At 38.7% G+C, this 13104-nt stretch overlaps 2 protein-coding genes across 2 annotated transcripts; both read right to left on the reverse strand.

Annotated features, from left to right (window-relative positions):
* Positions 1 to 345: 345 nt before the first annotated feature.
* Positions 346 to 1681, reverse strand: LOC121249059 (probable methyltransferase At1g27930). The gene has a single exon (XM_041147712.1). It carries the CDS (start codon positions 1415 to 1417, stop codon positions 548 to 550), a length of 870 nt encoding a protein of 289 aa, XP_041003646.1. The 5' UTR covers positions 1418 to 1681; the 3' UTR covers positions 346 to 547.
* A 3857-nt stretch (positions 1682 to 5538) lies between these two features.
* LOC121249061 (protein transport protein Sec61 subunit gamma-like) lies at positions 5539 to 7182 on the reverse strand. Its single transcript, XM_041147714.1, has 3 exons — positions 6920 to 7182; positions 6652 to 6772; positions 5539 to 5854 (listed from the first exon to the last, which is right to left on the reverse strand). The coding sequence occupies exons 1-2, from the start codon at positions 7011 to 7013 to the stop codon at positions 6657 to 6659; spliced, it is 210 nt and encodes a 69-aa protein (XP_041003648.1). The 5' UTR covers positions 7014 to 7182; the 3' UTR covers positions 5539 to 5854; positions 6652 to 6656.
* Between the last annotated feature and the right edge of the window lie 5922 nt (positions 7183 to 13104).

The following is a 13104-nucleotide window of genomic DNA, read 5'->3' on the forward strand; positions in this document are numbered from 1 at the left end:
GATTAATACTTACTTATTAATATCACCATTTGTAATCTCTTAATAATAATTGTAACCAAATATTAATATTTGTGAACTGATTGGTATAATTTCTAGCTTCTAAAAAAAAAATTCTAGAGTTTGAAACCTCTTCCTCCACTCAAAAAATAAAAAATAAAAAAATCCATATCTATATTTACGAATGAATAATGATACACACCCATCATATTTCACAATGTATTTTATAATAATATTTTGAGATTAGTGTATTTTTATAAAGTAATGTTATTTTATAAAAATATTCTTCGTTTAAAATATCATTACGTTAAAGTGTTGTAAAAAAAGTATTGTACGTAAATTATTTTTCATTTATAAAGATGACGCAGGTTGTAAATCGATATCTCTTGCAAATAATTAATCTTGCCTCAAAACAGTTATTAAAAGATTATGAGTTTTGCTGAAGTGATTAATCAATAATATTATTCACTCTCAAACATACACAGTATATATTTTAATAACTGTAAGAATTTAAATGAAAAAAAAAAAATAAAAAAAGTGGTTCGTTTGATCAGCAAAACCTGCTAAAATCGGTCATGTTAGAAGCCGGAGGGATCTCAAAGTGCCAGAGCCTCCCCACGCCGTTGACCTTATACTTCATGCACAAGAACTCCCTTGCATATACCTTCTCCACCTTCCTATTCACGTCGTGTAGGAACACATGCGTCACCCCAGGCCGAGTTCGAGCACGTGCCATCACCGCCGCCGAATAAATCGCCGCCATCCTCCCCGGCGCCTCTGGGAAATACCCTCTTGGCGCGTCTATCATTATCAAGTCCCACTCCTTCTCGTACACCTCTTCCGGCAGCATCGTTAGAGCTAACCTGCACCTCGTGTCGCGGAGGCGCGTGCTGGCGGGGGAACAGTCAGGCTCTGATTTGTACGTGGATAGGAGGTTGTCGGCCTCGGATAGTTTCGTGCTGTAGCGGACGGTGGAGGCGCGTAGGACCGGGGCGCTCTTGAGAACGGTTTGGACCCACTTGGGGTCCTCTTCGAGGAACAGCGTGTTGCCACGCGGGTTGAGCGAATCCCACATGAGCGAGTCGTGGCCGAGGCCGAAGACGAGGAAGTTGCAGGGCGCGAGGGACTGGAGCACGTCGAAGGAGATCTTGATCTCGGCGAACGACTGCTGCGGGACCACGCGAGAAGTGGCGTAGTGAAGGACGGCGAGGAGCTGGGTCGGCGTTGTGGGGATATCGGTGGACTCCTCTGTGGGGACGTGCGTAGCGGTCATGGAGCAGAGCAAGGAGGTTGTGTTGTTGGACGTTCGGCTCAAGCCTATTACGAGCAGCGCGGCGGTGATGGCGCCGGCCGTAAGAAACGCGAGGAGACGTGACTTCTCGGGAACGTAACGGCGATGATTATTCTTCATGTCTCTCATCGATATGAAATGAGAGTGGGGGCTTCGATTTTGTAATATATAAGGAAGTACCGACAAGGATGAAGGAACTCGACCCTTATTATGCCATGGCAGCGTAGCGAGGAATAATTCGCAGAGTGGAATGACACGTGGGCAGTTCCCCTAATTTATCTCGTACTTTGACTTAAATGTCCTCATTTCCGGGCTTGTCTCTATCCCTGTGTATGGGGTCGGAATTCGGAAACGTCTACAACTGGTAGAAACGTACACAAACGAGAAGTCGATGGAGCCGATGAAGATGTTGTGCAAGAGGCGTTTGTACATCACGTTTTATATGTATTTCTGATCTGTGCGTTCTGATGTAGGTGATAGGTTGTTTTTGTCGGTTTGGACAAGCTAGGCTTAATCAACATTTAGAAAAAAATATTGTGGTGGTTAAGTAATGGTGGGGGTGCCTGTCATGTGATTCCCTTATAATTCTGGGTTTTTCTAGCATGCAGCTAGCTGGTCTCTGTTGAAACAAAACAGAAATGCATGAATTCTTCTCTGTATTTTCATTTGAGTATTTATACACAAGGAAAAGAATATTATTGTTTGTTACAAGTACTGGAGAGGAAATAACAGATTTTCCAACTCTGCTATTCTAGAATTAATAAATATTGTGCTGTTGCTGTACAATACGTGGGTCTTGATTCTGCTTCTCTGAAGTTGCTGAGTGCAGTGCATTGTTGCTCTCCTGCTGTTTGTCTAAATGCACCATAGGATCACTTATCCTGATAGTCTCTACGTTTGTCTTCTAATTTGACATCATCTCAAATTTAATACGTATCATTTACAGCTATTTATAAATGATTTTTTTTTCTTTTTTATAAAACTCGATATTCATGTATCATTAATCAGTGAGTGAGGAAGCTAATAGCTATAGAAGAGGAATGTTGGTGCAAAGAAAGCAGCTTGTTGGTGCAGCTGGTCGAATTCATACATCTACTATGATTCGGATCGAGGTAGCCTAACTTACTGTCACCCAAGAGGGCATGTCTGCTTCAGTTTTTTGGATGACATGAAAAGTAATTAAGTTAGTTCACAGTAAGATCAGATCACAAGGTAACAAAGAAAAAGAAATGGGAGATGAGATGCATCATCAAACATATATTTCCAATATTGTTAAGTGGGATATACTTTTCTAGCCATTTCATGTGTTGATATTTGACGATGAAGACAAGGCAACTCATGTCTTATTAAAGTCATGAGGCACATTCATAAAAAGAAACCAAATTAATGTTTCCTGATCTATGAGATTTAAAGAACATGAAAGAGTACGTAGAATATTGATTTCAACAATATTATCCCAACAATGAAAGTGATTTTGACAGAAAGTCTGCTCAACAGCAACCCCTGATCTCCCTCTCCCTTAACCTTAATTTACTTTAAAAGCTTGCTGTATATATTCTTTGGATGATTGATTTTAAGTGGTGTTACATGCTAGCATGTAAGATATGATCTTATCCTGCCTTGGAAAAACTTTTTTTCCTTTTCCTTCTAAGGAAGTTCAAGAATTCATCCATTTTTCAAGTTACTTTAAAAAATAAAAAATTAAGACATCTATTCACAACTGTATTAATATGAGGAAACGGACCCCATTTGAAGTGTTAATTTACCAAGTGATTAGAATAAAATGAGAGTTTACATTACTCATTTCAAAGTGGGCTCATTTAATGTATATTATTTCACGGGACAAAAAGTAAAGAAGCAAGAAGGATATAAGATAGATCTTATAATATTATATACCACTTTACGACACGGCCCGACCCAATAAATGTGACACAACGACATGCCGTCTTGTGTCGTATGTGGGAGTCATTAGTCTCCGACTCCGAAGATAGGATTGCCACCGGCGCACTCGCTCTTCGTCTTCCTCCAGAACCGTTTTCGACTAAATTTCACGAAAGAAATAAGAAAATCTGTAAAATAAAATGGCTGTAAGTCTTAATCAATCTGGAGCATTCAGAGGGCTCACCTTAGTTTCTCCGAGCTCTTCCTCGTAAACTTTCGTCGCGGGCGACTTGGGTTCCATACGAGTGGTGGGTCGACCCAAGCCAACCTCCGTGAGTTTACCATTGACCATTCAAAATGCGCACAAGAATGGAGCCGGGAGCACCAAGAACGGCCCGGACTCCAGAGGCCAAAGACTCAGCATCAAGATCTACGGCGATCGGGCCACCAAGCTCGGCTCCATCATCGTTTGCCAGCACGGGACCAAGGTGTATATATATACCCTCCATGTTCTAAAAGATGTGTTGCGTTTGAGAAGATAATATACTATTTCAATCAACTCTGAATTCGGTTCTGCGATGTCCATTGTGTATACTATTCACATAGCATATGGTTAAGATGCAATCCCACGTCTTTAAAAGGTCAATATTTTCTCAGCTGGGATACGATGCTTCATGGTGATATAATTGGGAAAAAAAAGGTACTAAAATTTGTTCCTTGGGAATTGGCTAGATCTATAAGGCTCCACTAAGTTGATGGAGTTGAATGAGTATGATAACTATGCATTTGAGTGTCAAAAGTCCCACAATGGTTCCTAACTAGCCTACCTAGGTGGAATTGGCATTGTAATGATTACAAAGAAGCTCGAGTTGTAATCTTAATTTTTAACTTTTTGAATACAAGGCATTTGATTCCAACCATGATGTCCATGGTTTGATCATGATATCAGGGAGGATACTCTTTCTAATTGAGTGTCGCATGGTTGGTGATAATTAGTAGTTTCGAGGAGAAATTGATTTGAGCTAGCTTTGTGGCTTGCAAACCAGTCGTGGGAACTGGAAGCTACATTTCGGACATAGATAATGGATGGATAATTAATCCTTTCCAGCACTAAAGGGCTTGTAGCATTCTGTGGGGCTGCCCATGAAAATGGACATTGTTATGCTAGCGCCAAAATTAGGACTGGGAACTTTGTGTGAAGAATGTCCCTTCGGTGAGTTGGTTCATGGGTGCTACACGATGCATTTACTTGCCTCTGCTTATGATCGTGAAACTATGTAGAATATAGAAAGACGGTACTAATAGGAACACAATGAATCGCATGAACTTCCTTAGTGGGACAACAGGCATACCACTGTCATCCTAGTTTCCCACCTCTTTACACTATACTTTCAGGCTACCCTATTAGAAACACCAGGACTTGTAATTTATGATATCCCCCGAGTACATGACATCTGAAATTCCAGTTTGCAATATTTCAGTTCCATGCAGGGAAGAACATCCAGCTTGGCAAGGACCACACCATCTTCTCGTTGATTGATGGACTCGTAAAATTTGATAAGCTTGGACCTGACCGGAAGAAGGTCGGCATTTAAGCTTTTAAACCTTGGATCTCTTGTTTGAAAGAACTACACATTCCAGAGTGACCTGGACTACTAAGGATTGCTTATCCACGAGAAATACAGCCAGATCAGAGCCCCAACAGTTACAGAGCAAGGAAGAGAGAGGACTTCAGACTGCAACGTGAACGCAAGAAAGCAAGAATGGAAGGCATTACTGCTCAATCTCAACAAGTATTGGCTTCTGTTGTTGATGCGACAGATAGACATATCATTTGCTAATTCTGGAATCTGAAAGACGGTTCTCCATCTTGATATTCTCGCTTTGGTATAGGCTAAATCATTGATATCGAGTAGTGTAGCTGTGAGCACTTGCCCCAACTTTGCAAATGTGAGTTCTATTTTTTCATCATCATTTTTTTTGTCATTTCATAATATCATGATAAATTCTTAACTAAAATATAATAAATAATCTACAATCATCTATTACCTACAGAATTTGATAATTTTTTTTTTTTTTTTATCAAGACACATAAAGTACTGTTGACCTGTAGTAAACAATGGGAATCGTATGAAGATTAGGCACGAATCAAAATAAAAAAACTTCAATCATTTCAATTTGTTTGAAAGGGGAAAAAAGAGGAATCGCCCCATCTATCCTCTCGAGGAGAAGTTTGGTTTCAAACCCCGGCTCGAACAGGATCGAACAGGAGAAGTACCCGCTGCTAATGTGCCTCAAATGTGCATTCTGCTTTCCCTTATGTTAAACTACTTATAACCCAACCAGCCCGTTATCAAGCAACTACATGCTTCAATCCAGAATTCACTGCCATATTTTCAATTAATTGTTGCTATAATCTTCAAACCATCAACCAAACAAGGGCAAAAAATAAGAGAGGGAATCATCTTTCCATTGTAAGGATACCAAACGAATCTGAACATACATCCATCAGAAACTACGATTAAAGACGTAAAACTTTACTCATATCTACTCTGAGAATATGACATAGCTGCTAAGGTATTTTTCTGAAAAAAGGTAAAACCCACAAAATCATGGATCTTCGTTCCCCCTTGTGTGTTGACTACTTTACCGCATCCATTTTGTGGGCCTGCAGTCCCAAATGACCTGCAGATTGAACAAAGTTTTTTAAGAAATAACATTCACAAAAAGGCAATCAAACTTGGGTACCATCAAACATACATAACCCACTCAATATCCTTGATACTTATCCTTCACAGAGAAGAAAGCAAAATAGTTTTGATAAAAGTAAAATGTTATATCTTCAGGGTAATTCCATTATTAAATGCATCCACCACGGGGATGAACATTAGCCCTGCAACCGGAGACCAAAACAAAGCAAAGGGGATCTGAAAAGTTTGGAAACTTCTACTGGTCTCATTGAGAGATAGTCCCATACAACTAAGCCATTCAATAATAGCTCAAATATCAAGCTCCTGTTCCATAACCTAATAAAAGAATATAAAACAAAGTGTATGGGAACTTAAACCTCTTGACTTTGCCGACAACCTCATTCTTATATAGTGATACCATTGGCCTAATGGCCATTGATGTTAGGTGCAGCTAACAGAAGAGTTACCATCCAAACTTCTCGTTTTTTCCGATATTAAATCAGCAAGAAAACAAATCAAAGTGCAAAACCCGAATTAATCTCGATCCTCTTTGAACGTCGGAATGCGGGAATCACAGTTTTCTTAAAATTGTTCTCAGGAAGCATATCTAGCTCAGATAGCGCTTCCTTGTTGTAAGAACAGGATGTGCGTGAGATCGTGGGTCCAGAACTCACTGGGTGAATGTGTAATCTAACAATAATTCTTATAACCTTCACAACATACACCTTCAAAAACAGGATCTCTAACCATAAGAAAAGTACATCAAAAAAATGATAACTGGATGAACCATACCTAATTTAACCGGACCCAACAATGATGTTGTTGATGGGGATGAAGATCAGCTTCACAAAGAACCCAACGAACCCCATCACCACGAACCCAATCGCAGTACGGAACGCAACCTTTGTAAACTCTACAGAACCAGGCAGCGCAATCAAGCCCATCAAAGGAATCCGAAAAAGGCCCATATCAGAAAACATATAATTCCAAGATCGGATCCAAAATTCAAAGCTACAGCAAAAGATGAATTTTTTTTTTTTTTTTCAAGTTTTGGGATTACCTTTGCGGTCGGGCTTGTGGCAGCGCTTAACGAGGCGGGCGCTATCCTTGGAGAATTCTCTGAGGGGGTCGAAGACTGAGTCTATGGCATCCATTTTCTTTTTCTGGGTTGGATAAGAAATTAATTTGGAGGAGGACGAAGGAGGAAGAGTTTGGGAAGAAAACAAGCGAGGCAGGTGTTGGTAAAAAAAAAAAAAGAGAAAATTCCCTTGCCTTCTGGCTTTGGTCTGACCGCGTGCGGAGTGATGTTGTTTGCAGCCTAGTATAATACCCCTACGCGTTTACGCGATGAGCATTACCCTTTGTTATTTTTTTTCTTTTTTCTTTTTCTTAGACGGAATCCGAATTTAATTTTAAATTTTTATTGGTAATTAAATTTTGCCGATATATTCTCTATGTTGACATATTAATATAATTTCTTTACTTATTTATATTATTGGATCATTTTTGGACCCTCTCACTTCCTGCCAATTGCCAATTATTGGATCTTCGTTCTGGTTATTTTATAGATCCATCCGCCGACGTTGACTGGATCTCTTCTCCTCCACCACTGTCGGTTTTCAGGTCTCTCTTAGTGCGGTCAACACAAATTTCATCCTCCCCACTCTCTCGTCCTTGGTTCTCCCCACAGCTCTCGTCCTAGATCTGTTGCAACACTGCCTGCGTTTAGAATTATTCTTCCATCCATACCACTTTCAAATCTCAATAAACCGCAAAGAGTAAAAAGGAAGTAAAAATATTGACTTGGCAACTACTTTTCCATGAAACTTTCAAAGCTCAATCGGTAGTGCAGAGGGAAAAAATTTCCATAGCCCACAAAATTAGGGCCTAGCCCACCAAACTTTTACTAAAGACTAAAGGGGGACATGAAGGGATAAGAAGGGACGTGAGTGGGACATAAGGGCTGCACATGTCAGGAGGGCCAGGAAGGAATAAGAAGGGGACAAGGGGGATGTGAAAGGCTATGAAGTGTCGAAAGATCAGGGGAAGAAGGCAAATAGTTCACGCAAAAGAAATTTGCCGACTCAGAGCAGGTTGTCATGTACAGTAGGGGGCAGACAAGCCTATAAAAGGGGACACCCAGATTGCATTAAAGATGACTTCTTCTGAACTGATGAAAAAGAGACCATCTGGACGAATGAATCAATGGAAATATACAGATAGGAAGAGCTCCAACTTTCTCTAAACAGTGAGATATGAGGATCCGTGAGTGATTGTAAACAAATATATATTATATGAGAGTCTTCCCTCCTCAAAACCCCCGTGTACATAGGCATATTGCCGAACCACGTAAATCTTGTGTCGTCTCTTTTTACTTTCACAGTATTTATTTTCCATTTACTGCCATCGACGTATGAAATGCCACCGTACAGTTGCACTGAAACACTGCCGGAGGCTCCAAATAATTCACGTTGCGGCACCGGGGGTGTGAATTTGCCCAGGCCCGCGAAACACAATGTCAACAAGTAGCGAACTAAGTCAGCATTGACAAGCTCTCCCCATGAGCTTCGTCTAAGTGCTTTTGTCATTTGCAATCATTGTGTGGCTTTTGTTAACGCGGGCAGATTGTTAATAATATTTAAGCAGCTTGGCAAATTGCACCTACAGATCGGCTCCAAATCTCTTCTTTCCCTCCGTAGCTACCATGTACGCCGGAGCCCTATGCCCTTTCACCCATCAAGCTGGATCGTTGCTGAGATCTACACTCCACATAGCCGGAGGAAAAAGCTAAGCTCACTTTTTGTCTCTCTTCCCCTCTCTCTTGCATATAGAGATAGAAGAAAACTTACAAGTGTAAAGGGATAGCCCTACGCATGTATGCCTCAAGCTCATCTCTTCTACGCATCGTTTCAGTAGCAGGCTATGGTTGGTCCCAAAGTTAATGAAACGAGTTGTTTCTTCTCTCCACATCAGGTCATGCGCGGGGTCTCCCTGATAGGGGGACTGCATATGCTGACCTCTTAAACGAAACGAACCATTTAGGTGAATTTTAAAAATAATGCTACTTATCATTTCAACTTTCATCATCCTATGATGTGGCATTAGGTGATTGAAAATTATTTATTACATTTCACTTATAAACCTATCATCTAATGCCCCATCATGAGATGATGGGAAGATGATTGAAGTTGGGATGATGAATAGATTTTTTCATTTCAAAACCCCCCGCTTGCTGGCTTTACACACAAACTCTCTCTTTTTGAAAATGGCGAATGAACCACCGTCATCCTCCTCATGGCCATGGTTCCTCCAGGCAATGCCTCTCATGGTAGTTGCATTAATAGCAGCTCACAGAGAGGGAAAAAAACTTACATATACACAAATCGATGGGTCAGATTTTCCTTAGCTGCTTTGTCGATGGTGGAGGATGCCAACGATTGGAAGCGGAGGAGAATAGCACTTCGACTCTGTGGAGGAGGCCGGCGATGGGCAGTGGAGGAGAAGAGAACTACGAATCTATCGATTGGGCAATTTGCTGCTTTCCATCGATGGTGGCCAAGGCGGTAGTTGGCAGTGGAGTATGTGACTCCGTCAATGGTGGAGTAGGTCGTCCCGTTGGAGTTCATCTTGAAAAAGCAATGTGGTCTTGCTTGCTTCTCACGATTTACTACAATACCCTTTACCTCTACCTCACCCCTAAACAATGTGTTCTGAATATGTTTTCCCCTCATTCTCAGTGTGTGGGAACTCACTTCCAACATGGATATTATGCAGGTGGTGTTTTGATGTTGAGTTAGTGTTTCTATGCAAGTGGTTTAATATCCCATTGATTGAGATATCTGTGAACTAGTCTGAAATTCCTGGATCCAAGGTGCTTCCATTGAGCATACCCAATATGCTTTGGGAGCTTACACTCATGTCTGTGGGATATCGAACCCATATGTGGACAATTCGTACTTGAGCTTTCATGCCAGAGCTTTCACGTCGATGGTGGAGGAGATTAGGTCGAGGGTGGTCATCGATGGTGGAGGAGATTGGGTCAGAGGAGGTCGTCGATGACACGGGAAAAAAAATTGCCTTCGATTTTCAATTTTCTGGGTTTAGTTAGTTTTAGAAACATGGACAACTTAGTCAATTCAATGATAAAAATAGGGACAATTTAGTCAATTCATTAATTAGGATTGCAAAGGAGTCGCGCGGGGGGGGGACCGTACGTAGCAGTTTTCTTAGAATTATTCTATCTTTATTCCCAAGTTTTTGCACTGTTTGACTTGTATATGAGTCATTGCATGTGTTTGGGGAGCTAACTAATGGAGGAAAAAAAGATTAATACCCCCTTTTTAATTAAACCAGAAAATAAAACAAAGAAATGCATATTGTATACACGGAAAACTGTAAATACCTAGGTTTGGCTCAAGTGGTATACGTCTTGATTTTGGTGATATGCCACCTCAAAATCTAAGATTCAAATTCTATTTGGTGTAGATAATTTATAGGGACCATCGAATTACCTGATTAGTCTGAACTTTATTACTCTCTGTGCCCATTAAAAAAAATACATGGGAAGTTGCATATGTCTAGTTTTCATGTCAATTAGTTTTTTTGGGGGTGATTAGAGGCCCGTATGCTGTCGTCATAACATATCATTGTAGGTATATATATAAGATCTAAGCCCACAACTACTAATATATTGAACCCTACAACGATATATAGAAACTACTAGGAATTACAAAAAAAAAAGGTATAGAAAGAAGAAATATTAATACAGATGTAGCTGATAAGACAACAAGGTATAATTTATTTGTTGTCAATGAATTCTTATTTTTCTTTAATAAGTAATGAGTTCTGATTTCTAGAAAGTAGATAGATGTGATTTTTAAAAGATTTGAAGCTGTCTAGTATTTGTATTTATTTTCTATGCGTTGGCTAGGTCACGACAGCATCTCCCTATTCCACACTTGCCATCCATTAATGTTTTGAAATGTTCTTAAAAAGTCTTGAATCCATTCCATATATACATAAACACTTGAGGCAATTCAATGGCGCAAAGCCAACTTTAGAGAGAGAGAGAGAGAGAGTATTTTTGACTTTGATTATAACGCTCTGTCATATTCCATGAACATGCTAGTATAGTGATAGTGTGGGAGAAAAGGTAAACCAATGTAGGATCCTTTTTATGTGTATCCTGTGAGCAACCCATATCCTGTCCTGTCCTTTTGGGTGGAAGGCGATTTTCTTCATAGCTATCATGATGAGGTTTAAAACCAACAGATTCCACAAGATCTATACTATTCAGAAGAAAAAGAAGCATCATGTAGAGTTAGCTAGGGAGCTGGGGAAACTGAAAATGACATGATACCATTCCAAGTAAGAGCTAGCTAGGACGCGTAAATGAATTTTAAATATGGATGGTGCTAGCCAGCCGTCCAACGTTTACTGTATCACTAGTTATAAATTTATTGTTATTATTTTTTTAATTTTATTTCAAGTATTTTTTTAACAGTTTTAAATATTAAGAAAAAAATTAAAAAATATATAATTTTATTAATAATCACTTGTTTAACAATTAAGTAGAAAAAAAATTAAAATATATAAACAATAAAATTAAACGGGATTTCACTAATATTTTTCTTGTCAATATTCATCATGTTGGTCTGTATATAGCTGAGCTACAGCACGCAACCAGCTGCTAGCTGCATGAATTCAAACGCGCTCAGATCATGACCAATCTTGGTTCAGCTACCTTGCTGTTCAACTTCTCATTTCCTCATATGAAACTTCCAACATTTTTAGCTTTGATTGGTTCTCCAACTAGCTTTTCAATCAACATCGATCATTATGCCGTTCAGTACTATAATTAATTACCCTTGAGATCATTCAGCCTACTTAATATGACTAAATCCACAGAGCATAACAAGTTTAAGAGTACCCAATACGACTCGTATTATAATAAGTATGAAACTAGCTAGCTGCCGTGGTTAATTAATTAATTAATAGTACCAAGTCAGAAGTGTGCATTCAAACTCATTGCTGATGTTGTAGGCGCTAGTACTGAATTGTCATCCTACAATATCCATCTTATATATATACTATATATATTAAAGTTACAAGGAAAGAAATACATTTATTAATGTTCTCGGCGGTTGAAATTAAGACACACACACACATATATATATATATATATATATATATATTAGCCCTCAATTATAATGTGTTGAAATTAATGTGGTGACGATCGATTAATATTAATGTCTTGGTATTATTTGAGTAAGCAATTCATTAATTTACTGGTCCACGTCGGAAACTTAGTAATCCTGTCTAACAATATATATAATTATTTTCCATTTAAACCATGCAATTAAATAAACGTATAACCGGCCACTTGGAAAAAAAAAAAAAGAGTTTATTGACAAGTTCTAATAATATATATTATCTTAAGTACTAATAATTGAGCATGCAACTTGCAAGCCATCTAACACTGTTCAACTGGAACTTTCAAATATTGATTGGTTAAGGTGTCGTTTTCATTTCTAAATTACAATCGATCGAGGTTGATAAGCTGATATATCGAGAGAGCAAGTAACCGGCCAGCTAGTACAAAAAACAAGTCATGATGAGCATGCATTCAGTTCGTATATTGATAATGATCCTTTCTTTAATTAATTAGGTTTGGGTGCATATGCAATTAATTAATGGTTTTTAAATTTGATAGGGTCATGATCATGTATGATTAGATATCATAATTCAATGGACTTAATTCATGATAGAGTGAATTTACGTTTCTAAGCTATATTTTACTATTTTGTCATGTATCATTTACATTTTTTGTTATTTCTTTTGTTTTAGATTAATAATAAGAAAGAAATAGTTTCTTGGATATTTTATCTATAGAGTGAAAGTCCTCTCCTCCTATGGAGGGTGGTGTTTGAAATCTCTACTTTAGCTAGAGTGTGGTCTCTTAAACGGTTTGTCTGTAGATAGTTCTAGAAGTTAAGACCGTACTAATCACAAAGAAATTTGTGTATTAGTGGAGCTCCAATTGTGAGTAATTGGCTTGTAATCTGAGTTTTTTTTTTGTATGTATCAGTCACAACTATAACTTCGCTTTCATGAATGAATGAATTTTATTTCTCAAAAAAAAAAAAAAAATAATGACAGATTTTATGTTCATAATCTTCATGGATATTTTCGACTAACCTCTTAATTAATCCATCTTTACATAAACCACAAGCTGTACATGATCTC

This window comes from Juglans microcarpa x Juglans regia, chromosome 2D (assembly GCF_004785595.1).
Source record: "Juglans microcarpa x Juglans regia isolate MS1-56 chromosome 2D, Jm3101_v1.0, whole genome shotgun sequence".
Taxonomy (NCBI): Eukaryota; Viridiplantae; Streptophyta; class Magnoliopsida; order Fagales; family Juglandaceae; genus Juglans; species Juglans microcarpa x Juglans regia.

Excerpts from the sequence above, each read along its gene's own strand:
- LOC121249059 (XM_041147712.1), bottom strand. The coding sequence starts at position 1,417 with ATGAGAGACATGAAGAATAATCATCGCCGTTACGTTCCCGAGAAGTCA.
- LOC121249061 (XM_041147714.1), bottom strand. The coding sequence starts at position 7,013 with ATGGATGCCATAGACTCAGTCTTCGACCCCCTCAGAGAATTCTCCAAG. Across the intron at positions 6,773-6,919 it reads CCACAAGCCCGACCGCAAAG|AGTTTACAAAGGTTGCGTTC; the intron begins GTAATCCCAAAA and ends CTGGTTCTGTAG.